The sequence below is a fragment of the Podarcis tiliguerta genome (assembly GCF_965153285.1).
Source record: "Podarcis tiliguerta genome assembly, chromosome: 13".
Taxonomy (NCBI): domain Eukaryota; kingdom Metazoa; phylum Chordata; class Lepidosauria; order Squamata; family Lacertidae; genus Podarcis; species Podarcis tiliguerta.
In genome coordinates, this window is record NC_139546.1 from 8,566,378 (window position 1) to 8,591,017 (window position 24,640).

Genomic DNA, 24,640 nt, shown 5'->3' on the forward strand with positions numbered 1-24,640 from the left:
CCGTCAACATCCACACAGTGCATTTATAAGTGCTAACAGACATGGAGGGATGAACATATGAAAGCGCTGTATGCCAAGCTTACGCTGGCTGGCAGTGGTTTTTAGGCTCAGGAAGAGGGTCATCTGCTGTATGAATGGCATCCCATGAAACTGTTAGCAGACCTTGCAGCTTGGGTGAACTAGATTGGAACAAGCACTTACAGTTTCTGGAGTTCAAAGGCTTTATGCATGCAGGAACTATTTATAGGATGAGTGGTGAGTGGAGACAGAAGGGAGGGCAATAGCAGACATCTTGTCTGGAGACAGCAGCAACAAGGCTCAGCTCTTTAGGGTGTAGTTAGTTAACTTGACATAGAGGCTTACAAACAAGTGCTGTCTGGGTTGCTAGATGAACAGTGCCCACTGGTGGTTCAAAGTAACATACGCATTAACTGTCAACTATGGCCACATGACCCGGAAGCTCCCTTGGCCAGTAAAGTGAGATGAGCTCCGCAACCCCAGAGTCATTCACGACTAGACCTAATGGTCAGGGGTCCCTTTACCTTTACCTAGCACTGCAGTAACAGCAAGAAATCGAATAATCAGAAACTATGTAACTGAAGACTAGGCATGCCCCGGGGGGGGGGACGGACCTCTTGTTCAGAAAAGAAATGAGGGAATGCCGTTTTTGTCATCTCAAAATGCTTCTTTGCTCCATTTCCAAACACCATTATTAAAAAACCATTGGCAGTTGTCCATTCAATCAACCATCAATGACACCACTACAGATCCAGGTGTCTTTGCCCTGAGAACCTTATGGTGGTCTCAGAAGAACTTCCGGTGGGAACCTTTTGAGACAGTCTCCACCCGACCTTTATTTTGGATCACATAACATGAACCAAAGAGTACCATCCCTGGAAGGCCCCAGTGCAAAACCCAAGGCTACATTGGCTCATTAAGTACGTACAGAGAGCCCAGGCAATCAACCTACATTTAAAATAAAATAAAATACAGTGGTACCTCAGCCTCGGCCCAGTATATCTGAAGGGGCGTCTTCACCCCTATCGTTCTACCTGGACACTGAGGTCCAGCGCCGAGGGCCTTCTAGCAGTTCCCTCACTGCGAGAAGCCAAGTTACAGGGAACCAGACAGAGGGCCTTCTCGGTAGTGGCACCCGCCCTGTGGAACGCCCTCCCATCAGATGTCAAAGAGAACAACAACTACCAGTCTTTTAGAAGACATCGGAAGGCAGCCCTGTTTGGGGAAGCTTTTAATGTTTAATATATTATTGTATTTTAATATTCTGTTGGAAGCCGCCCAGAGTGGCTGGGGAAGCCCAGCCAGATGGGTGGGGTGTAAATAATAATTTATTATTATTATTATTATTATTATTATTATTATTATTATTATTATTATTATATTATTATTATTATTATTATTATTATTATTATTATTATTATTACCTTGGGTTACAGATGCTTCAGGTTACAGACGCTTCAGGTTACAGACTCCACTAACCCAGAAATAGTACCTCGGGTTAAGAACTTTGCTTCAGGATGAGAGCAGAAATCATGTGGCGGCGGCAGCAGGAGGCCCCGTTAGCTAAAGTGGTACCTCAGGTTAAGAACAGTTTCAGGTTAAGAACGGACCTCCAGAACCAATTAAGTTCTTAACCCAAGGTACCACTGTAACGCACGTTTGAAGGAAGCTATTAACCACCAGGGCCTAGCAAACTGTCGCTCAGGTTTCATTTCCACAGATCATAACTTGCAATGAGTCAGACCTGAGTAAAACGGCCTCTTTTGAAGATGAATTTCCTCACACAGTGTATTCATCTAATTTGCCTTTCAGATCGCCCTCCATTGCTTCCAGCCAACAAGACTGAAACACCATCAGCTGATGTCGTTGAGTTGCCTCACACTGTTGGCTTTTGTGCTTGCCTTTTGATGTATGCAATGCCGCCCTGTTCCCTCTACGTTGCCTGCGTGCCACTAAGAGAACATTCGTCAACGAATCCAGGTGTGCCCATGCAGGCAGCTTGCAAACTGGGTCCTGGGGGAAGCTGCTGCAAACCTTAGACCTGGCACCGGAGGAATATGTGGGCGCTGCCGCCAGATGCTTAGCAGAACATGGTTCGTCGAGGGATCGTGGCATGGCTCCCTCGGGTGGCCGTTCTGCTGGTGGTCCTGTGTTGCGCGGTGTCCGTGCTCTACATGCTGGCCTGCACCCCGCGAGGTGACCACCAGCAGCTTGCCTTCCCCAGAGCCAACAGCCCTACGGGGAAAGAGGAGTATCGGGCGATTTTGCAGGAAAGGGAAGAACACCACTGGGACTACATCAGCAGTCTGAAGAGGCAGATTGCAGAGCTGAAGGATGAGCTCCAGGAAAGGAGCCAGCGGCTGAAGAACATGCAAGGCCACAGCACGGACTCGTTGGGAGTGGGGATAGACCGGAGGGACCCGGAGAAGCCCCAGAAAGCCCTCTTGCAGTTCCTCCATTCCCAGGTGGACAAAGCAGAGGTGCACCAGGGAATGAAGCTGCCCAATGAGTATGCCGCGGTGCCCTTTGAGAGCTTCACCCTTCACAGGGTGTACCAGCTAGAGATGGGTTTGACGCGTCACCCCGAGGAGAAGCCGGTGCGGAAGGACAAGCGAGACGAGTTGGCAGAGGCTGTTGAGCTGGGCTTGGAGACTTTGAACAGCCCAGAGAGGAACAGCAACACAAACCGCCGGGCATATTCCCCCTCTGACTTCATAGAAGGTGTGTATTCTTTTTAAAAAAAATATTATTTATTAAATATTTTATAATTATAAAAGGAAAGACAATAAAGAAAAACAATACATAAATTCAACAAACAATACGTCAATAATAAAAAAGAATACAATACAACAATATAAATATTTATTAAATATTTTATAAGTATAAAAGGAAAGACGATAAAGAAAAACAATACATAAATTCAACAAACAATACGTCAATAATAAAAAAGAATACAATACAACTGTAAAAAACAAAAAAATTGAAACACACATCCAAATTTCATATCTATATCTTTCATTTGCTTATTTCCTCGACTTCCTCTCACCTCCCTTTTTGGTATTCTAGTTCAAATTTACTAATTCAACAAATCCTTTTCCTCTTCTTCAGTTTTGTTCTGTAATTTATCCTAATACAATTTAACTTTAAATTTTTCACTTTAACACATTAACAATTAATATTCATATAATTCTTAATAACACTTCTGCTAAAACCATATATCTTCGTTCCAATATTCTTCTAACATTCATTAATTTTACAATATTTCTGTAAATATACTCTTCCTCCATCGACTCTTCTCCCTGGTCTCGGATCCTGCCAGTCATTTCCGCCATTTCCATATAGAAGGTGTGTATTCCATCCATATAGAAGGTGTGTATTCTTGGGAGTCACTCAGGGATTGGTGAGGGAGTTTCTTGAAGGGGATTCCTTAGACAAGGTGGGAGACTCCTTTTCTGTCCTCAGGTAGAAGCCGAACTAGGCTTGGATGGGATTAAAAGTGCTAGTGTGTCAATGCCCCTTTGGTAAAGCTCAGTAGCAAAATACAGAAAGACTCCATAAATTGAATGGTAACAAAGGGCTTATTCTACCTGGCGCCAATCTCTCCGTTTACTTTCCCCAGATAATCTCTATCTGTGTTAAATTCACAAATCACATTTTGGGGGTGTATGCTTCCCAAACATCTTAGGTAAATACGTAAAAGACTTAATGTGTGGGATGGGTTTTAGTGAAAATGAAACCAGGACACTTATACAAACACTCTGATGACAGAAGAAGGCCTGTTTGAGGCAAATTTTGCTTTTTAAATAAATTTATTACATTTGTGTCCCATCTTTCCTCCAAGGCAGTGGTTCTCAACCTGTGAGTCCCCAGATGTTGTTGGACTACAACTCCCATCATCCCTGAGCTCTGGCCTTGCTAGCTAGGGGTGATGGGAGTTGTAGTTCAACAACATCTGGGGACCAACAGGTTGAGAAAGGCTGCTCCGAGGAGCTCAAGGTGGCATATCTGGTTCTCTTCCTCCCCACTTTTTAACCTGACAACAACCCTGTGAGGTAGGTTAGGCTGAGAGACTGTGATTGGCCCAAGGACACCTAGTGAGATTTGCGGCCGAGCAGCAAGTTCAACGCTGGACTCCCCAATCCTAGTCCAGCCTTCTAACCACCACACCACATATAACAATAACACATAAAATGGGAGTGCAGGTTCTGTTTTTTCTTTAGCGAAATTCCCACCCCCTACCCCCGTCCACTACTTATCAACCCCCCAGGCAACCTCAGATGTTTTCTCCCAGGTAGTATTCTTTCAGATATTGGAACCCAGCTTAGCACAGGACAGGATAACAACGAAAACGAAGCTTTGGGGGAGAAAGCCACAGCCACAGGTTTAAACCACAGGGCCTACTGTCATCATTTGAGCCTTGTTAAAGGTAAAGGGCCCCTGACCATTAGGTCCAGCCGTGGACGACTCTGGAGTTGCGGCGCTCATCTCGCTTTATTGGCCGAGGGAGCCGGCGTACACCTTCCGGGTCATGTAGCCAGCATGACTAAGCCGCTTCTGGCGAACCAGAGCAGCGCATGGAAACGCCGTTTACCTTCCTACCGGAGTGGTACCTATTTATCTACTTGCACTTTGATGTGCTTTCAAACTGCTAGGTTGGCAGGAGCGGGGACCGAGCAACGGGAGCTCACCCCGTCACGGGGATTTGAACCGCTGACCTTCTGATCGGCAAGCCCCAGGCTCTGTGGCTTGACCCACAGCGCCACCCCGCATCCCACTGAGCCTTATTAGGTATATCTAACTTCTGCTAAGTGCAGCAACCAGTTTTTGTGTTTCGTTTTTTATACTTGCAATAAAATTTTAAAAATACAAGCAACGAAAAGGAAGAATATAAAAATATAGCCAGGTTGATATTTTGGAGAAAAATGAAAGTGAATGGGAAACTGAGGAGCAAAGTAACTGTTAACAAAGTTTGGGTGTGTAAGTTATTTAGCTGAATCATGAGCATCTATATTTGCTTGGAATGTGATCAGAAACTTGGAAGACTTCTATATACAAGAAAAAGGGAAACCATGGGATCTTTAACAGCTTTTAAAAATAAAACAGTGGAAGGCCTTCATTTCTGCACTTGCTGAGTAAGTTTGTATATAATCACTTCATCCCAAATTTGATCAATCCACTGTTGTTTGGGAGATGTCCAGCGCGACTTCAACCTTCTCTGCTGCACACAGTTGCTTAAGAAGCGATTTTGACTGATTTTCCTTCCACTCAGCACTCAGAGGGCGCCTTCTTTAGAAAAAGCAAAGCAAAGGGTAGACTCTTCTGGCTTGCATATCAATAGCAAAACTGCTTAATCGTCTCCTGAAAGTCTAGCAGAGCACAGTCATCTCATGTGATGCAACTTCTCGAGGTGCAGAGTCATCTTCATTCCTACAGAATAGAATAAGAGCACAACTTCAAAGTTAGTCCACATCTTAACTCTTTCAGTGGCAAGTTCCTTGCTTCAGGATTAGGACTTTGACTCATGAGAACGGGAATCATTAAGGAAACACACCAGTTGCTGCAATGGCTCTGTTGAAACATGTTTTTAAAAGTGTGCAGCTAAAGGGTAAAGGGACCCCTGACCATTAGGTCCAGTGGTGGCCGACTCGGGTTGCGGCGCTCATCTCGCTTTATTGGCCGAGGGAGCTGGCGTACAGCTTCCGGGTCATGTGGCCAGCATGACTAAGCCGCTTCTGGCCAACCAGAGCAGCGCACGGAAATGCCTTTTACCTTCCCGCTGGAGAGGTACCTATTTATCTACTTGCACTTTGACGTGCTTTCGAACTGCTAGGTGGGCAGGAGCAGGGACGAAGCAACGGGAGCTCACCCCGTCGCGGGGATTCAAACTGCCAACCTTCCACTTGGCAAGCCCTAGGCTCTGTGGTTTAGACCACAGTGCCACCCGTGTCCCATGCAGCTTTCCAAAGGGTGGCATATAAAGCATTTTTATGCAATTCTTTCACAGTGGCTGTGATGATGACACCTGCTTTCTGGGTGGCATCGAGAAACCTGCTAGTTCATCGAGCTTCTTTTATATTTCACAGAATCATAGAAACGCAGAATTGTAGTATTGGCTGGGATTCTGGGGCTCATCCAGACCAACCCTCGACAATACAGGAATCTCAGCTAAAGCATCCATGGCAGATGGTCGTCCAACTTCTGCTTCAAAACCTCCAAGGAAGGAGAGCCCATTATCTCCTGAGGGAGACTGTTCCACTGCCAAACAGTTCTTACCATCAGATAGCTCTTCCTGGTGTTTACTTGGAATCTGCTTTCTAGTAACATGAAGTCATTGGCTTCGGTTCTGCCCTCTGGAGCAGGAGAAAACATCCCCTATGGGACAGCCCGATGTATGGAAGTGAGAGCTGGACCATAAAGAAGGCTGATCGCTGAAGAATTGACGCTTTTGAATTATGGTGCTGGAGGAGACTCTTGAGAGTCCCATGGACTGCAAGAAGATCAAACACATCCATTCTGAAGGAAATCAGCCCTGAGTGCTCACTGGAAGGACAGATCGTGAAGCTGAGGCTCCAAGACTTTGGCCACCTCATGAGAAGAGAAGACTCCCTGGAAAAGACCCTGATGTTGGGAAAGATGGAGGGCACAAGGAGAAGGGGACGACAGAGGACAAGATGGTTGGATAGTGTTCTCGAAGCTACAAACATGAATCTGACCAAACTGAGGGTAGCAGTGGAAGACAGGAGTGCCTGGCATGCTCTGGTCCATGGGGTCACGAAGAGTCGGACACGACTGAACGACTAAACAACAACAACAACAACATGACTTCCCTTCAGGATTTTTGTTGGGGGGGGGGGAGTGCAGGCCTTTTGTTAGAGAGGGCAGAACCTCAGTTTGCTATGACTTTTATTGATTTTTATTGATTCAGGGAGGGAAACTGCCTACTTTATGTGAATCAAATGAAATAGGAACGGCTGTTGGGACTGTAGAGAAGAGTATCTGAAAAACCAAAACAGGACTGTGCTTAACTCTTCCCATAACATTATATTTTCCCACATTCTCAGTAGCTTGAACTTCAGCTCATCTTCCTAGGAGATCCACGAGAAAACAAATTTTAAAAGGAAATAACTTCTAGTTGAGAAGGAGACGAAAACCTTGCCTACAAAATACTGCAAAATTAATGAATGTTAAAATGTTGGAATGAAGTTATATGGCTTTAGTAGAAATGTTATAAGGATTTAAGTATAAATAGATTAATGGAATTTTAAAAGTAAAATAAGGTTAGAATGTGTTAAGATAATTATTTGACAGATAACAGAGGAAGATGGAAAGGAATTGCTGAAACATTTGACAGAAGTGGAATACAAAAAGGGAGGTGTGAGGAGGTCGGTGAAACAAGTGAATGAAAGATATTGAAATTGTTTGAGTGTTTTAAATTGTTTTGTTTGGTTTTGTTTAGTTTAATGTGTTTAGTGTTATGTAGTGTCTTTTTATTGTATTGTATTGGTTTTTATTTTTCTGTTTTTATTTGGTTTTACAATGTTTAAATTGTGCAAAAACCAATAATTTTATTTTTTTTAAAGAAAACCTTGCCTACAAAATCACAAAATTAAGGGAATACAAAATACAGTGGTGCCTCGCAAGACGAAAAGAATCCGTTCCGCGAGTCTCTTCGTCTAGCGGTTTTTTCGTCTTGCGAAGCAACCCTATTAGCGGATTAGCGCTATTAGCGGTTTAGCGGCTATTAGCGGCTAATAAAGGCTTAAGGGATTAGCAGATTAGCTGCTAAAAGGCTATTAGCAACTTGGTGCCTTAGAAAAAGGGGGTAGGGAGCGAACCCCCCCCCCCCAGGAATCGCAAGACATTTTCGTCTTGCGAAGCAAGCCCATAGCAAATTCGTCCTGCGAAGCACCTCCAAAACAGAAAACCCTTTCGTCTAGCGGGTTTTCCGTCTTGCGAGGCATTCGTCTTGCGGGGCACCACTGTAAGTCTTGCAGCAAGCCCCGAGTGCTACATTTTCTCTCCATATGAGCAGGGGAAAAACCAAAGTATAAATCTGCACTCACTTCTGAAATTCCTTGCTAACTGCTTCTTTCCCCTTTGTTTCCCTGACAGGCCTTCGTCGGATAGAAAGAGATAAAGGCACTCTGTACGAGTTGATATTCAAGGGAGGCAAAGCATACGAATTTGAGCGAATTGTCCTATTCAGACCGTTTGGCCCCATCATGAAAGTTAAGAATGAAAACCTCAATATGGCCGACACCCTTATCAATGTCATAGTCCCGCTGGCTAAAAGAGCCAGCAAGTTCCGGCAATTCATGCAGAATTTCAGGTTAGTAAAGCTGCATGCTCTCACTGCCTCCCCAGAGCCTTGCACCAATACTCCTTCTTTGGTAATAATAGCTTTTCTTACAAATACAGTCATAGGTAAAGGTAAAGGGACCCCTGACCATTAGGTCCAGTCGTGGCCAACTCTGGGGTTGTGGTGCTCATCTCGCTTTATTGGCCGAGGGAGCCGGCGTACAGCTTCCGGGTCATGTGGCCAGCATGACTAAGCCGCTTCTGGCGAACCAGAGCAGCGCACGGAAACGCCGTTTACCTTCCCGCCGGAGCGGTACCTATTTATCTACTTGCACTTTGACGTGCTTTCAAACTGCTAGGTTGGCAGGAGCAGGGACCGCAACGGGAGCTCACCCCGTCGCAGGGATTCGAACCGCCGACCTTCTGATCGGCAAGTCCTAGGCTCTGTGGTTTAGACCACAGCGCCACCCGCGTCCCAATACAGTCATACCGCGGGATAAATACGCTTCAGGGTAAGTATTTTCGGGTTGTGCTCCGTGGCGACCCAGAAGTAACGGAGCGTGTTACTTCCGGGTTTCGCCGCTCACGCATGCGCAGATGGTCAAAATGATGTCACACGCATGCGCAGAAGCGGTGAACCGTGACCTGCACATGCACAGTTGCATCTTACGTTCTGTTCAAGATGTGGACGGGGCTCCGGAGCGGATCCCGTTTGCATCCCGAGGTACCACTGTATGCAAGCAGAGTATTAAGTAGTGGGTTGACAAAGCATATGACACAGAGATTTCTCCAAGTAGTTCTTTATAAGTAAGCTGGAACTGAACTGAACTGAACTGAACTGAACACAGCTCAACCGGCCGGCTTTTATAGGCAGTCGGCTGTCAACATTGTAACAACAACACCCCAGGGTTTCCCGCCTAAATTAACTGACGTGGACCTGAGTGAAAACTATATACAGTGGTACCTCGGGTTAAGTACTTAATTCGTTCCAGAGGTCTGCTCTTAACCTGAAGCACCACTTTAGCTAAAGGGGCCTCCCGCTGCCGCTTCGCCGCCGGAGCACGATTTCTGTTCTCATCCTGAAGCAAAGTTCTTAACCCGAGGTACTATTTCTGGGTTAGCGGAGTCTGTAAGCTGAAGCGTATGTAACCTGAAGCGTATGTAACCCGAGGCACCACTGTACACAATACCCCTGGTGGCCAGCTTGAGAACTTCAATACATAACACAGAGCACCAGCGCAGGCAAGGCTGTATATTTAGTTTCGCTTTAATTAGTTACAATTTTATTAAGTTTCTTTTAGGTTTTACCTTACCCTTATCCCCTAGCTCAGTAGAAGAGTACAGTCAAACCTCAGTCTCTGAATGCCTCCATTTTAGAATTTTTCGGCCGGGGGCGTAGCTAGCTGCTCTGGCACCCGGAGCAGCGGGGGCGGGGCGATCCGCCTAGGGGGGCGGGAAAGCGAGCTGCCCATGGAGTCAGCCTGGCAGTCACAAGCCCCACGCCGCCATTTCGGGCAGTGCGGTGCCCCAAGCTACATCACTCCCAGGAGAGACGTGTGGCAGTGGCGTAGCGTGGGGGGTGCAGGGGCGGCCGGCCGCACCGGGCGCAACGTCTGGGGGTTAGGGTTAGGGGGCACAAATCCACGGGTTAGGGGGCGCAAATTACTTGCCTTGCCCCGGGTGCTGACAACCCACGCTACGCCACTGACGTGTGGCTCGGGTGCGCTGCAGGCCAGGCCCCGCGGTACGTGCCGCCCCCGCAGTGTGCTATTTTGTTACCCCCTCAGGGGTGACACCGAGGGCGGACCGCATGCCCCGCACTCCTTCCCACGCCCCTGTTTTTGGCTCCCGAATGCTGAAAACCCAGAAGTAAGTGTTCCAGTTTTTGAACGTTTTCCAGAAGCCGAACGTTTGACGCGGCTTCCGCTTGAGTGCAGGAAGATACTGCAGCCAACCGGAAGCTGTGCTTCGGTTTACGTTTGACAATCAAGGTTTGACTTTTCATGCTTTTCATGCCAAAGGCCCCAGTTTCATTCCTTGGCATCTCATGGCCGAAACTTTGTACAGGATGAAAACAGAGCAAACCTTGTGGGGTCTCTAGGCTCTCTCCTGCTACTGCGGAGAAGTCCGAGTCCCAAAATCCAGTTTTAACCATTCATATCCAGGGAGGTGCATGCACATAAATGCACACACAGCGTCCCTGCCCTTCCATCCCCCCCCCATCATATAACACATGATGTAACATACTCAAGCTGAAACTATGAAAACCACACAAGTTACAGGGAACCAGGCAAGTTACAGGGAACCAGACAGAGGGCCTTCTTGGTGGTGGCACCCGCCCTTTGACCAGATGTCAAAGAGAACAACAACTACCAGACTTTTAGAAGACATCTGAAGGCAGCCCTGTTTAGGGAAGCTTTTAATGTCTGATGTATTACGGTATTTTAATATTTTGTTGGAAGCCGCCCAGAGTGGCTGGGGAACCCCAGCCAGATGGGCAGGGTATAAGTAATAAATTATTGTTGTTATTATAAAACCAGTAGCAGAACCAAGGTGTGCGTCACTGTGGCCGGATCATGCATAATGGAAGGAAGCTTACACATTTACTTCTGTTCTAGGGAGATGGGTATACAACAGGACAGGAGAATTCACCTCACTATAGTTTACTTTGGGAAAGAACAAATGAGCGAGGTGAAAGGAATCCTTGAAAACACCTCCAGGTGAGTACAACCACGGATGCTGTTCTTTCTTCAGAAATCAAAGGGCAAACGCTTGTTGGGCTGCCCTTCCTGTTAAGTTGTGGGTGAACATATCAGACGACACAGCGATTCTTCAAACAGCTCTTGTTTATTCACAGGCCAGAACAGAACTGACTGAAGGGTTCAGTCAGCCTGCTTATATAGAGCTCCAGTACAACGTAACTGTAACAATTTTCTAAAACTATCCAATCACTGAACGTCACTTTCGATCCCTTATTTGCATAACTATCTACAGTATCCCCCTGCTGGCCCAGGGTGAGAACTTCAGCACATAACACTTCCCATCTCATCTCATTAGTGGTAAAGCCATGTTTTTGTTTGGGTTGGAAGGCCTGTTTTGTACCAGCAATGTTGTATGACCCGGCTGCGGTTTTTCAGTGGAAAGAGGAAACCACTTCGTTGTGTCTACATGCTCAGAGGCGCATCTTATCACATGTTACCCTAACAATAGTTTCTGAAACTGGGTATCTGGGCCAGACAGAGTGGGAGGGAGCAGGGGAACCTACTGGTCTTGGCTCCACGCTCAAATGGGGCCTCAGATTTAGACATTTGTTAATTTTTTGGCATTTGTAAGTCCCACAGTTCTTTTTAATGCTTCTGAGACTAAAATGTGACACACGCTGTCATCTTAGAGCTGCCGCTTCAAGCAACTAAGAGATGCGATTTGGCAGAAGACTTTTTTTAAAGGTTTTGTTTTGTTAACTGCTTTAGTTTCTGTCTTATGAAGGAGTTAGAAATGCTCATAAATATCAGTAAAAACAAAATATATACACCTGCTCTAATGGCAGTAGCTCAGGAGCCTCAAAAGAGGAAAGTGGCAAAAGCCTTTCTAGACCTGAAAGATGGACCGCTGGTTACTTGGGTGAAACTCAGCTCCCTGTTTGGAAGAGAAATTCCAGTTAATATTATTATTACTATCCACAGGGGTGGCAAACTCTCAAGAGACTGCGATATAATTTCATAATTAAAAACTGGCAGTGATCTATCCCCATTTTTTTAGGGGTTCAGCTCAAAGTTGTTGAGCTTTTTAGGGGTTAAAAAAGTTTTTTGTGAGGGCAGTGGCGTAGCGTGGGGGTGCAGGGGGGGCCGGGCGCACCGGGCGCAATATCTGGGGGGGGGGGGCGTGCTCGCACTCGCAGCTCTCTGCCCCTGCCTGGCTCACTCACTCTCTCTCACTGCAGTGCTGGCTGTGCGAATCCGATCCGAGCCGCCGGGTCGCCGCCCACTGTGGAGGGGAGGGTGCCAGGCGTGCGGTGCGGTGCGGAGAGAGAGCGAGGGACTATCTGGGGGAGGGACAGTGCAGCGGGGGGGGGCACAAATTACTTGCCTTGCCCCGGGTGCTGACAATCCACGCTACGCCACTGGGGGAGGGGGTTAAAGTAGGGTTACCAGACGTCCCCAGTTTCTGGGGACAGTCCCCAGATTTGCAAATCTGTCCCCGGGGAGCATGGCAGCGGCAGCCTCAGCAGCCTGGAGCCAGCCTGGTAGCGCAATTGGCTCTGGCCGGCTTCAGGAGCAGCTCGCTGCCATGGCACCCACCATTTTTCCTCTCCGGAAGTCCCCATATGATGTGTCTTTTGCACAACACATCATATGGGGACTTCCAGAGAGTAAAAATGGGCACCACGTCAGTGAGCAGCTCCTGAAGCCAGCCAGAGCCAACTGTGCTACCAGGCTGGCTCGGGGCTGCTTACTGCTGCTGCCGTCGAGAAGGGGAACTGGGGACGTCCAGCGGTACAGATCTCCTGCCCCCTTTATTTTGACTGACCGGGGGAGGCTCGGGAGTTGCGGGCCGGTGTTGCCCAGTTTTTTTAAAAAAACATTGCGTATTTATGTTTCACAGGGTGGGAAAGAAGGGCTTTGCACCTTGCCTGGCAGAGAAACCACGTCCCTTGTGTACCTCTTGTGCAACCCATGACTCCCAAACTTCCCCCGAGCTGTCAAAACAAAGGGGGAAGGGGGCAGGAGATCGGGGAAGGCTCGGGAGTCATGGGTGGGCGGTGCACCAGTGGCGTAGTGTGGGTTGTCAGCACCCGGGGCAAGGCAAGTAATTTGCGCCCCCTAACCCGGGGCAAGGCAAGTAATTTGCACACACACACCCCCCGCTGCACTGTCCCTCCCCCAGATAGTCCCTCACTCTCTCTCCGCACCGCACCGCATGCCTGGCACCCTCCCCTCCACAGTGGGCGGCGACCCGGCGGCTCGGATCGGATTCGCACAGCCAGCATTGCAGTGAGAGAGAGTGAGTGAGCCAGGTAGGGGCAGAGAGCTGCGAGTGCGAGCGCGCCCCCCCCCCAGATGTTGCGCCCGGTGCAGACGGCCCCCCTGCACCCCCCACGCTACACCACTGCGGTGCACTGTTGCCCAGTATTTTAAAAACTCTGCACATTTATGTTTCACAGGGTGTGAAAGAAGGGCTTTGCACATTTATATACAGTGGTGCCTCGCAAGACGAAATTAATCCGTTCCGCAAGTCTCTTCGTCCTGCGGTTTTTTCGTCTTGGGGAGCACGGCTATTAGCGGCTTAGCGGCTATTAATGGCTTAGTGGCTTTAAGAAAAAGGAAACAAACTCGCAAGAACTCGCAAGACGTTGCGTCTTGCGAAGCAAGCCCATAGGGAAATTCGTCTTGCGGAACGACTCCAAAAACGGAAAACTCTTTCGTCTTGCGAGTTTTTCGTCTTGCGAGGCATTCGTCTTGCGGGGCACCACTGTAATATGCATGTGTGCTTGGCCCAGGGTCTTTTGCCTCACCATCCCTGCTACTGACTCCCTGTTGCTACCCAGCTTCAAAAAACAAAACAAAAGTGTCCCCAGATTCATTGAAAAAAATCTGGTAACCATAGGTTAAAGGCAAGGGACAAAGGGGTAAAGTCACTCACAAAAAGAGCTCTATGGATGAAACAGAGAAAGCTCTGTCTTCCCTTCCAGAGATCAAACAACAATGGAGGGCAGGGCAAGGGGGCGTGGCAGGAGTCAGTTATAACAATGCTAAGGAAAGGGAGCCAGAGATCGACCGCGATCTAACAAAACCTCGCGGGGATCTACCAGTAGATTGCAATCAACCTGTTGGACATCCCTGCACTAGAGAAACTCGTTTCAGAATTTGTCAGGAACCATCCCATCCTGCAAGATGTGTCAGATGTAGCTGACCCTTCTAGCATGTGGAATAGTGAACAGTGGGTGTGGAACTATTTCCCTCTGAGCTTGAGCAAGTGCCAACATTTATGACACTTCAGTGTCTATTAAAAACACATTTGTGCTCTCAAGCCTTGGCTGGTGCTTGACTCCAGCAAGATAAAGGTAAAGATAAAGGGACCACTGACCATTAGGTCCAGTCGTGGCCGACGCTGGGGTTGCGGCGCTCATCTCGCTTTATTGGTCGAGGGAGCCGGCATACAGCTTCCGGGTCATGTGGCCAGCATGACTAAGCCGCTTCTGGCGAACCAGAGCAGCACACGGAAACGCCGTTTACCTTCCCACCGGAGCGGTACCTATTTATCTACTTGCACTGGCATGCTTTTGAACTGCTAGGTTGGCAGGAGCAGGGACCGAGCAACGGGAGCTCACCCCGTTGTGGGGATTCGAACTGCTGACCTTCTGATCGGCAAGTCCTAGGCTCTGTGGTTTAACCCACAGCGCCACCCACGTCCCTCTCTGGCAAGATACTATACTCTTTAAAGCTGCCCTGGTTTACCAGCTGCTTTCAGTCTTTTGTGATGCTGGTGTCCGGTATGTATTTTAAGATTGTCGTTCACCAGATCGGGACTGATGTGAAGGGCAGTCTAAAAAAAGTTTTAATAAATAAAGAAATACTCTACTATATTTCCCAAAGCACATTTTGTGATGTGGTCTCTCATCAAGGCCGGAAACCGGCAAAATCCAGATCAGCCAATTTAGCATTCAGGACTGAAGGCCATTCCAGCAGCCGCCACAACAAATCTGTTTGTCATTAAGGTGCCACAAGACTCTCTTATTTCTTCACTAGTGACGAGTGCTCCTGTTTGGTGCACAATTCATAGCTCTTCTTTGCTTTTTGGTTCATTTTATTTCCCCAATGTATTATTTAGTAATGCAAAAAAGACATTATATTGTTTTATCAGCAGAAGGAGTAAGGTTAAATACCTTCCCCAAATCTTTGATTCCAAAAGGCAGTACAAACCACCCATATTTCAATAACTCTATTTAAATATCTTGTTACTATTTAAATATCTCCATTTAAATATCTTGTTATTTAAATATCTTGTTTCTCACGCATGATTATAGTTGTAAGATATGCTTATGTAGCAATGATTATTGGATCTAACAGCTATATCCTACGACTTCCTGAATATTGCCCAGGATTATGCACCATTTTAAAAACATGATGACATTACCAAAAGCTCTGCACTTAATTGCCCCATATTCTGCAGCATTAATCATCAGGCATCCTTTATAAGTGCTTCAATTTGTGGGTGATTAAATACAAGAAATACCCCGTCTTTAAAAATTATGTATCAAATATACTGATATCAGAGTTTTACATATTTTATTTCCTATTCAGTTCTAGGTATTCTCCTGTATATTAATTCCTAGATCTTTCCCCTATTTGGGGGGAATTTTGTTGTTGTTGTTGCTGCTGCTGCTGCTTATTTTAACTCTTTATTTGTCTTCCTAAAGACAAAAGAGGCCAAAAAATGCTGATGTTGCCATTCCTCCTTATATAGATCAGCCAACTTCAAGAATTATACCTTCATCCAGCTGAACGAAGAGTTCTCAAGAGGGAAAGGCCTGGACGTGGGGGCACGGTTTTGGAAAGGAAGCAATGTTGTCCTCTTCTTCTGTGATGTAGATATATACTTCACAGCAGAATTCCTCAACACATGTAGACTGAACACACAACCAGGTATAGCTATCCTTAGATTTAGACCTTGGTCTGTTTCGCCAACATAGAGCGCTCATCCATGCTTGTCCCGTGCCAAGAAAGCATGGGTCAAAGTGTTTTGCCTTTGCCCATAGCTGTCAACTTACAGATTTGAATATAAGGGACCAGCAGCCTCGAAAATAAGGGATCAGCAGCCAAAATAAGGGATTTTCTGGGAACAGGTATGTTCGACTTCTGAGCCCCTCCAAGCCAAAGGCAGAAAGCCCAGCCAGCGGCCAAACGAAGTCTCAAGCGGTGGTTCCCACAGCGCAGCAACCCGGCAAAGGGGATGCAGCAAGGAAAACCACACCATCACATCACCTCTCCGCTGGGAAGCGCTGAGCAAAGGCGAGTCCCCAGGCAATGCGGCCGATTTGATCGGCACAAGGCATGCAAGCTCCACCCTCCAGTCGTTCTTAGACTCCTTATTGGGTGAGCAACGCAGCCAAGCAACACAGTTGGAGCCTCCCTCCTCCCTGGCCGGCAGGGAGTGAGGGGGAGGAGCTGCTTCCTTTGAAACCCGGGAAATTTAAGGGACATCATCAATAAGGGACAGTGCTGGGATAAGAGGCTTTCCCGCCAAATAAGGGACGGTTAACAGCTATGCCTTTGCCCCGCTGCTTTCCCCTGGAAAACCTACTCTTTAGTGCTAAATTGGAACAAACAGCAATCAGCAGGAAACTCGACTGCTCCCCCCCCCCGCCAATTCAGTGCTAAAATATGGGCTTCCCCAGGGGAAAGTGGTGGGTCAAGTGGAAGTTTGGATGAGCCTTAGGTTAGAGCCCCTGTGCCACAAGTGCAGGCTAGCTGGGATCCCAGGTACTTGACAGCAAATTTGCTATCAGAATGATACCACTTTAATCAACAGAACAAAGCAACTCCAAAAAGTTGGATTCTTTTTCTACAAAAGGCTACAAACCCCCAAGGGCACTTAAATCTAAGGCTATGAACATAAAAGTCAACACATTCCAGAATAAAAAAACATATATGCAAACTTAACACAAATAACCCAGTTTTTTCAACACACTCTCATTTTTAGGGAAGAAGGTGTTTTACCCTGTTCTTTTCAGCCAGTATAACCCAGGCCTAATTTATGGACACCACGATTCCATTCCACCTGTAGAACAGCAGTTGGTAAGTGAATGGGTTAAATGGCTTTAAATGATGTTCTAAATCCATAAAGGTAAAGGTACCCCTGCCCGTACGGGCCAGTCTTGACAGACTCTAGGGTTGTGTGCCCATCTCACTCAAGAGGCTGGGGGCCAGCGCTGTCTGAAGACACTTCTGGGTCACGTGGCCAGCGTGACATCGCTGCTCTGGCGAGCCAGAGCCGCACACGGAAACGCCGTTCACCTTCCCGCTAGTAAGTGGTCCCTATTTATCTACATGCACCCGGGAGTGCTTTCGAACTGCTAGGTTGGCAGGCGCTGGGACCAAATGACGGGAGCGCACCCCGCCACGGGGGTTCGAACCGCTGACCTTTCGATCGGCAAGCCCTAGGCGCTGAGGCTTTTACCCACAGCGCCACCCGCGTCCCCTCTAAATCCATATATACTAGGAAAAAAAGGCACACAAATGTTATCCCGCCTAAAATATGGAACCGTTTCAGCTCAAAATCTTTTTAAAATTGTGACGCACCAATTAGAAGGCAAAGGAGCTTAGGACTGTGGTTTATGAATATGCTGAGAAAGGGCAGCAAGGGAAGTTTCGGACTGGTCTCTATTTTCGGGTGAGATTCGATCACCAGCAAATTCATGTTGTGCAATTATAGCTCATTGGGATCTCTTGTGCAACAAACCTGCTCCCCCCCCCCCCCACTGGACTTTTTTCAATAAGGGGGCATGATGTGGAAATGCATTGGGAAGTTTGGGATAAGGCTTGCTTCAATGCAGCATCAGCTAACACCCCCAGATAAATCAGAATAAATGCTCATTAAAGAGGCAACATCATCTAATCTCCCTGCAAACAAATCAGGATGAACACGCAGTAGTGATATCATCTGAAAGTGGCCTTAGTATTCAAATCCCAAACCTCAGCTTGTCTGAAATCAGCAAAAACATGAATTGCGTATTCAGACCCAGAAACCTCCCCCCTAAATAAATTCACACGACTCAAATTTTGGTTTTGGTTTTTGGCAGAATTTAGGCCACAACTTTATTGATTACAGAAAGTGACTGGTTGCATAGGCTCTGGTTCAACAAGCTCCCTGCCATGCAGGTAGCGCTGACCCAGGGCACCAGCATAGGTCAGCCAAGGGTGAACACCTGGATAAGCGGAAAGCCGGGAACGGGCTAACTCCGCCACCCAAATGTAGGGACCTCACACACTAGGTGGACCATCTGAAGGCATGCCAAGTCCTTATTGTGTATCTGATTCTAACATGTGTGATGTAAGAATATGAAAGAACGGCAAAGGTGAGAGATAAGGGAGTGTTACCTGACTGCAGCTGGAAGCAGCCACCGCACAGGGATAAATGATCTTTATGTGAAATATGCACGCACACATACCCAGAGAAATGCACCTTTCTTTCTTCCAGGTTATAAAAAAGGAGACGGGGTTTTGGAGAGACTTTGGTTTCGGAATGACTTGCCAATACCGCTCTGATTATATCAACATTGGTAAGAAATGGAATCAAATGAATATTAATTTAGATATTAAATCAGATCAAGGCTGGTTCCCACCATGCCAAATTGGTGTTAACTTTATGTGGGGCACAAGCAAGCCCCTTCTCTGGACCCTTAAGTCTCCCAAGCCATTTTGGGAATACAGTGGTACCTCCGGTTGTGGACAGGATCCGTTCTGGAGCTCCGGTCAGATCCTGAGGTTTCCGCAACTGGAGGTGCCGCTTCTGCTCATGCGCACAGCATGGTTTAGCGTTTCTGTGCATGTGCGCCGCACATACAGCACTTCTGCGCATGACGAAACCTGGAAAAATACGTCTGGGTTTGCCGCGTATGTATCCCAAAGGATATGTAACTGGAGGTGAAGACAAGTAGAGGTACCATTGTATATTTTAAAACATTGAGTCGTATCCTGATCTGATCCAAAAGACTCTGCAAGTGGTCTAACAGACTATGCTGAATTGGATAAGATGACTGGGAAGATTAGATATTTAAGAGACCAAAAGTTTACAGAGGACTGGGGAAAATTTGTTGAATATCTGGAGAGTATAAGTGAGGGCCAAATAACGCTAGAGGGTTTTAAAAGAGCACTGTGGAAACGTGAGAGGTATTGTTGAAAGGGAATAGAGGAAAAAGATTCAAGTAATGACAGTATAAACAAAGGAAATACATAAATTAATAATGACTACGAAAGATTTACGGAAAAGCTGAAGGAAGTCCAAAAAGAAAGATTTGGAAAAAATTGAATGTGAAAACAATGTATGTTTTGTTTTGTTTTTGTTGTAAATTAATAAAAATCATTTAAAAAAACAAAACAAAAGACTCCGCAAGTAAAGAAACGCACTGACTCTTGATTTCCCGCAGTGGCAACCATCTTGAAAGGCTTTCCCTCAGTTCCTGGGACCCCAGGTCTCTCTCCTTGTGCCACAATCGCATAAAACCTGTCTTTTTTTTTTCCTTAGGAGGATTTGATCTCGACATAAAAGGGTGGGGAGGAGAAGATGTCCATCTGTACCGCAAATACCTTCACAGCAACCTCATTGTGGTCCGGACGCCTGTCCGGGGCCTCTTCCACCTCTGGCATGAAAAGCACTGCTTGGATGAGCTGACCCCAGAGCAGTACAAAATGTGCATTCAGTCCAAGGCCATGAATGAAGCCTCTCACGGCCAGCTGGGGATGCTGTTCTTCAGGAGGGAGATTGAGGCTCATCGGCGCAAGCAGAAAGCAAGCAACAAGAAGTCTTGAAGCCAAAGGAGGTCTTACTCAGAGATAAAAACCAAGAACCTCAAAATCCGACTCAGAAGGGTGTTCCCAAAACCACACTCGCAGGAGAGGAAATGCTTCTCTTGGTTATTTGCTTGTGGGGCTTTTGATAGCACCGTAGCCTTTTCTCTGTGCCCACACTGCAGCACACTCCATTACGGCATGGAGAATAGCTTCCCCCTCCAACCCCTCAACGGTTTGATATTTGAAGGACAAACAAGGTGGTTTTCCAACTTTGACTGACGCTACAATAGGATTGCACAAAGCTTTACATTTTATCGAATGGGTAGCAAGGTGCTCATAAACTTGAACTGAATGAAATCCCAGGGAGATCTTGACAGAGTGGAGCCTGTAATGCTGAAATGAGGTTACTGACAATAGCCCCGATCCAGTTTTTCCTAGACTCTGTTGTTGTGAGTAACCAGTGGCCCTAGATAGGAGATGCACACACATATCTGGGCCATGTGCGCCGCCAATCCAATTCAATGGGGGTTACCATAACGCAATGACTTGGATCCAGATCAGTTGCATGGGTCAGGGCTCTCTTTTCAGACGAGCATTTAGATGTTTATCTAATGACTCCTAGCAGCTAGAAAGCGAACAATGAAAGTTGAATGTATTAGCTCCATATGGAAGCCAACACCATTATCACAATTCATTCCCTCTCTCTCTCTGTCTCTCTCATATACACCCACCCACACGCCTCACAAAGCCATATCTTCTGAACTTCTGTGGAGTCAGTAGAGATAATATGGTCACTTGTCCTTGAGTGCTATCAATTATCATTCTTTGCTTGTCCTCAACAGCGCACTTTGGGTTTTGTGTCCCGTTGCGCACACTTAACATGCAAAGAGCTGCTGAGATGTAGCACAGTTTAACGGAACGGTGAAATGTTTTTGTGAATAGATCTAAGGTCGTCAGGTGGATTGGTCAGTAAAGCCAAGAGGGGCTTTTACCTAGAAGCACCAATCCTGATTTGCACTGAACCTCATACAGTTTGGAGACATTAAGGAGAGATGGATTTAACAGACAATGATTTTATCTATGGCTTGACATTAATATTTGCCAACTTGGATTCCGCTTTCTTCTTACTCTTACGTGTTTGAGGTTCCAGCCTTTAAAACAGAGCATCATTTAAATACAGACACAGATGAAAATATAAGGTATATATTTCCTGACATCCCTCGCTGTACAAACAATTAGATAATACTGATAATTGAAAAGCAAGGGTATATAGTGGAGCCTTGTCCAGATTCTGCGCAGAGAAGGCAAATAGTCTCTTTTAAAATTTCAGCCACTTTGCCTTTCATTTTGGCAAATCTTGATCCAGAGTTTCTCACTCCAGGCCCCTGCAGAAAAGCGGTAATTTTTGTTCTGCAACATGTTATTGGCTCAATAATAGTGCATTTAGTGATGGATTTATACTGGACCATCCGCACATGATTCCACTTTATTATTCGTTCTGCGATGCTTCTTCAATGGTATTGCAGTGCTGCTGTCTAGAGGGGCACTCTTTGGACTATAGCTCTATCAAAGCAGGACACAGAATAAACTGGAACATTTCTGGTACAAAAAGTGACAGGACATCGGGAGAAAGTTACAGGACGTGCAGTGATTAGAAAGGAAGCAGTGTGTTCACCCTGAAACATTTGAAGGCACAAACAGTATTGGAAGTGGAATCAAGTACAACCTCTCCGATCCCATCATGAGCAGAAATCATGAAGGCCCAACGGGGGCCCAACCACACTTTTCCATTCCCCCCCCCCCGATTCAGTGCTAAACCACGGGGTTTCTGGGGGAAAGAAGTGGGGTAAATGCCAAACCACTCAGACCCAGCTTTCTAGACCCAGGGGAAGCATGAGTCTAAAAAAGGGTGGCCCTCCACAGTGAAGCGAAGAACACAATTAAAATGGGATTCAGGCAATGGATGAGTCCATTCCTTTACAGAGAGAGGGCTTGGTTAACCCCCCCCCCACAACATTTCTCCTAACATTTCCTAGCAAAAAACAGCAACACCCCTTTTTAGCAGCCCTATTTTCATACCAAGAGTCAGCATTCAAAGTCCCATCGTTGCATCCGCAACACATGCGCATCCATTTGCGAAGGACGGTTCTTTATCTGCTGGTCATTTACTTCGCAACCGTCTGTACTGCACTGGGTGCTGATACAGGTGGTATGTCTGCCTGGGCGGCTGTGGAGCAACGAAAGGAAAACAGTAGCAGTGTAGCGTGGGGACAAATTTCCCGTCACGCACGCTGGAGTCACTTGGCTTCACTTAGCATCTGCCACCTGCAGAGATTGAGCTTCTGGCGAGTTCTGGAGAGGGCTGAAACTGGGAGAACTATCCGGCATGGATGAGACACACTGGCAGGTTTTAATGGCACCCCCCCCAACAACTCCAAAGACAAAACGGCGATAAGCCAGGGACACGATTTCACCAGGGTCTGATCACAGTAAATGGAGGCAGTTTGAAGATACGAACGGTGGCCTTACTGCTCTTGACCACACTCAATTGCCACTGGCTAATAGGAGCAGAGAGGGCCCACCATTCTGAAGACAACCCTGTTTCTGCATTTGTGGCTTTCGCTAATAATACAACCCTTTCAAGTATTTACAGGAATTGTGAATTACACTTTGGAAATGTTCTATGTCACCTGATTGAACAGGAACACAAGGGCAGGATTCAGCCTGAACAAAGGTGTCTATGGAAAGTTTTAATCGCTGTAATTATCTTTCAAAATAGATTTATTCTTTTGCTATTTTCTTTATGGCTCTGCTTCCTGTTCCTTTGTATCTTCTTGTCGCTTGCTGGCAGCTGTCCAGATTTCACTTCCCGATTAGCCAAATGTACTCGCACCATCACTTCGCCGTCTCCGAGGGTATTGTAAAAGCTGAAAGGAGCTGAGTTAACTTCTGCCTGCTCCACATCTACCCATTCAAGAGAGGTTCTTCACATGATAGAGGACGGAAATGTCAGGCTTCACTCGAAAAGATCAAGGTAGTCTGGCTCCTCCCCTTGCTGGCCACAGGGATAACGCAGAATCTCCTTTCCAAAAGATGTGATGGGCTCCTCCTAATAGGAAGAAAGCCAGTATAAATTTAGGTTCCAGAGGTCTAAAATCAGCCATTCATTTCCTATTAGAAACTGGTCAATCAGTTTAGAATCATAGAAATCTAGAGCTGGAAGAAGGGACCCTGAACATCATCTAGTCCAGGCATGTCCAGAGTCCGTTTCGGGGGCCTAATTCGGCCCCTGCAGCAGTTTATTTCCTGGGGTAAAATCCTAAAAAAACATAAAAGGTCAACAACTTTGGTTGGCCCTTCACTTCATCAAATCTGGCCCTCTTTGAAAAAAGTTTGGACACCACTGATCTAGTCCATGGGTAGACAAACTAAGGCCTGGGGGCCGGATCCAGCCCAATCGCATTCTCAATCCGGCCCGCAAACGGTCCGGGAATTAGAGTGTTTTTACATGAGTAGAATGTGTGCCTTTATTTAAAATGCGTCTCTGGGTTATTTGTGGGGCATAGGAATTTGTTCACCACCACATAGCCCCCCCAAGAAAAAAATATAGTCCGGCCCCCAAAAAGGTCTGAGAGACAGTGGACCTGCTAAAAAAGCTTGCTGGCCCCTGATCTTGTCCAAACCTCTGCAATGCAGGAATATGCAGCTATCCCTTACGGGGATCAAACCTGCAACCTTGGCATTATCAGCACCACACTCTAACCAACTGAGCTATCCAGGCTGGTTATCAAAGCAGGCAGATGAGCAGCATTTAAGGTAGCTGAGCATATCATCAGTTGATATCAGTATAGCTTGGGGTAAAGAGAAATCTGATTTCAAACAGCAATCATGGCGGGCTCTTTGCCCAGTGGATTTGAGCTCAGCTTTAAGACAACATATACACAAGACATCTACATTCCCGCAACTGAAATCCTGGAATAAACTAGCAGCCATGCTTTTTTGCTTTGTGTGTCTGGAGATCTACGTCTCCCTTTTGTGGGGTGGGTGGGTATTGTTTTATATAAAAGTGGTGCACAGACATTCTTCTCTTTCAGTTTTCATCATTCACTTTGCCCCAAAGATAATAAATTCGGAAACGTTTTAAAAAGCAGTTGCAGACAGTTAAGTCCAGCTGTGAACGACTCTGGGGTTACGGCACTCATCTCACTTTACTGGCCGTGGGAGCCGGCGTTTGTCCTCAGACAGTTTTTCCGGGTCATGCGGCCAGCATGACTAAGCCACTTCTGGCGAACCAGAGCAGCGCACGGAAACGCTGTTTACCTACCCGCTGGAGTGGTACCTATTCATCTACTTGCACTGGCGTGCTTTCGAACTGCTAGGTTGGCAGGAGCTGAGACCGAACAACGGGAGCTCACCCCGTTGCGGGGATTCGAACCACGACCTTCCGATCGGCAAGCCCAAGCAAGGGTCAGTGGTTTACACCACAGCGCCACCCGCATCCCAACCATAGCTGTCAACTTTCCCCTTTGCTTGCAAGGAATCCTATTTGGAATAAGGGAATTTCCCTTTTAAAATAGGGAATCATTGACAGCTATGGTCCCAACCAATAACACTTAAAGGTAAAGGTAAAGGTACCCCTGCCCGTACGGGCCAGTCTTGACAGACTCTAGGGTTGTGCGCCCATCTCACTCAAAGAGGCTGGGGGCCAGCGCTGTCCGAAGACACTTCCGGGTCACGTGGCCAGTGTGGCATCGCTGCTCTGGCGAGCCAGAGCCGCACACGGAAACACTGTTTACCTTCCCGCTAGTAAGCGG

At 46.8% G+C, this 24,640-nt stretch overlaps 2 protein-coding genes across 6 annotated transcripts in view; one reads left to right on the forward strand and one right to left on the reverse strand.

Annotated features, from left to right (window-relative positions):
* The window catches only part of CSGALNACT1 (chondroitin sulfate N-acetylgalactosaminyltransferase 1), a 38,121-nt gene extending 17,495 nt beyond the window's left edge, over positions 1-20,626 (forward strand). The window contains exons 2-8 of one of the 3 annotated variants that reach the window (XM_083407790.1): positions 1,761-2,739; positions 8,131-8,347; positions 10,935-11,036; positions 15,781-15,959; positions 17,017-17,111; positions 18,514-18,595; positions 19,561-20,626. In XM_083407790.1, coding sequence (XP_083263916.1) covers positions 2,109-2,739; positions 8,131-8,347; positions 10,935-11,036; positions 15,781-15,959; positions 17,017-17,111; positions 18,514-18,595; positions 19,561-19,844 — 1,590 coding nt within the window. In that variant the 5' untranslated portion in view covers positions 1,761-2,108 and the 3' untranslated portion in view covers positions 19,845-20,626. Of the gene's footprint in view, positions 1-1,738; positions 2,740-8,130; positions 8,348-10,934; positions 11,037-15,780; positions 15,960-17,016; positions 17,112-18,513; positions 18,596-19,560 lie in introns of all 3 variants that reach the window. The other 2 variants (XM_083407789.1, XM_083407788.1) reach the window with 2 other exon arrangements.
* Positions 20,627-21,013: 387 nt separating this feature from the next.
* SH2D4A (SH2 domain containing 4A) overlaps positions 21,014-24,640 on the reverse strand; it is a 50,082-nt gene continuing 46,455 nt past the window's right edge. For all 3 annotated transcript variants that reach the window (XM_083407828.1, XM_083407829.1, XM_083407827.1), the window contains one exon: positions 21,014-22,935. In XM_083407828.1, coding sequence (XP_083263954.1) covers positions 22,843-22,935 — 93 coding nt within the window. In that variant the 3' untranslated portion in view covers positions 21,014-22,842. The remainder of the gene's footprint in view (positions 22,936-24,640) is intronic.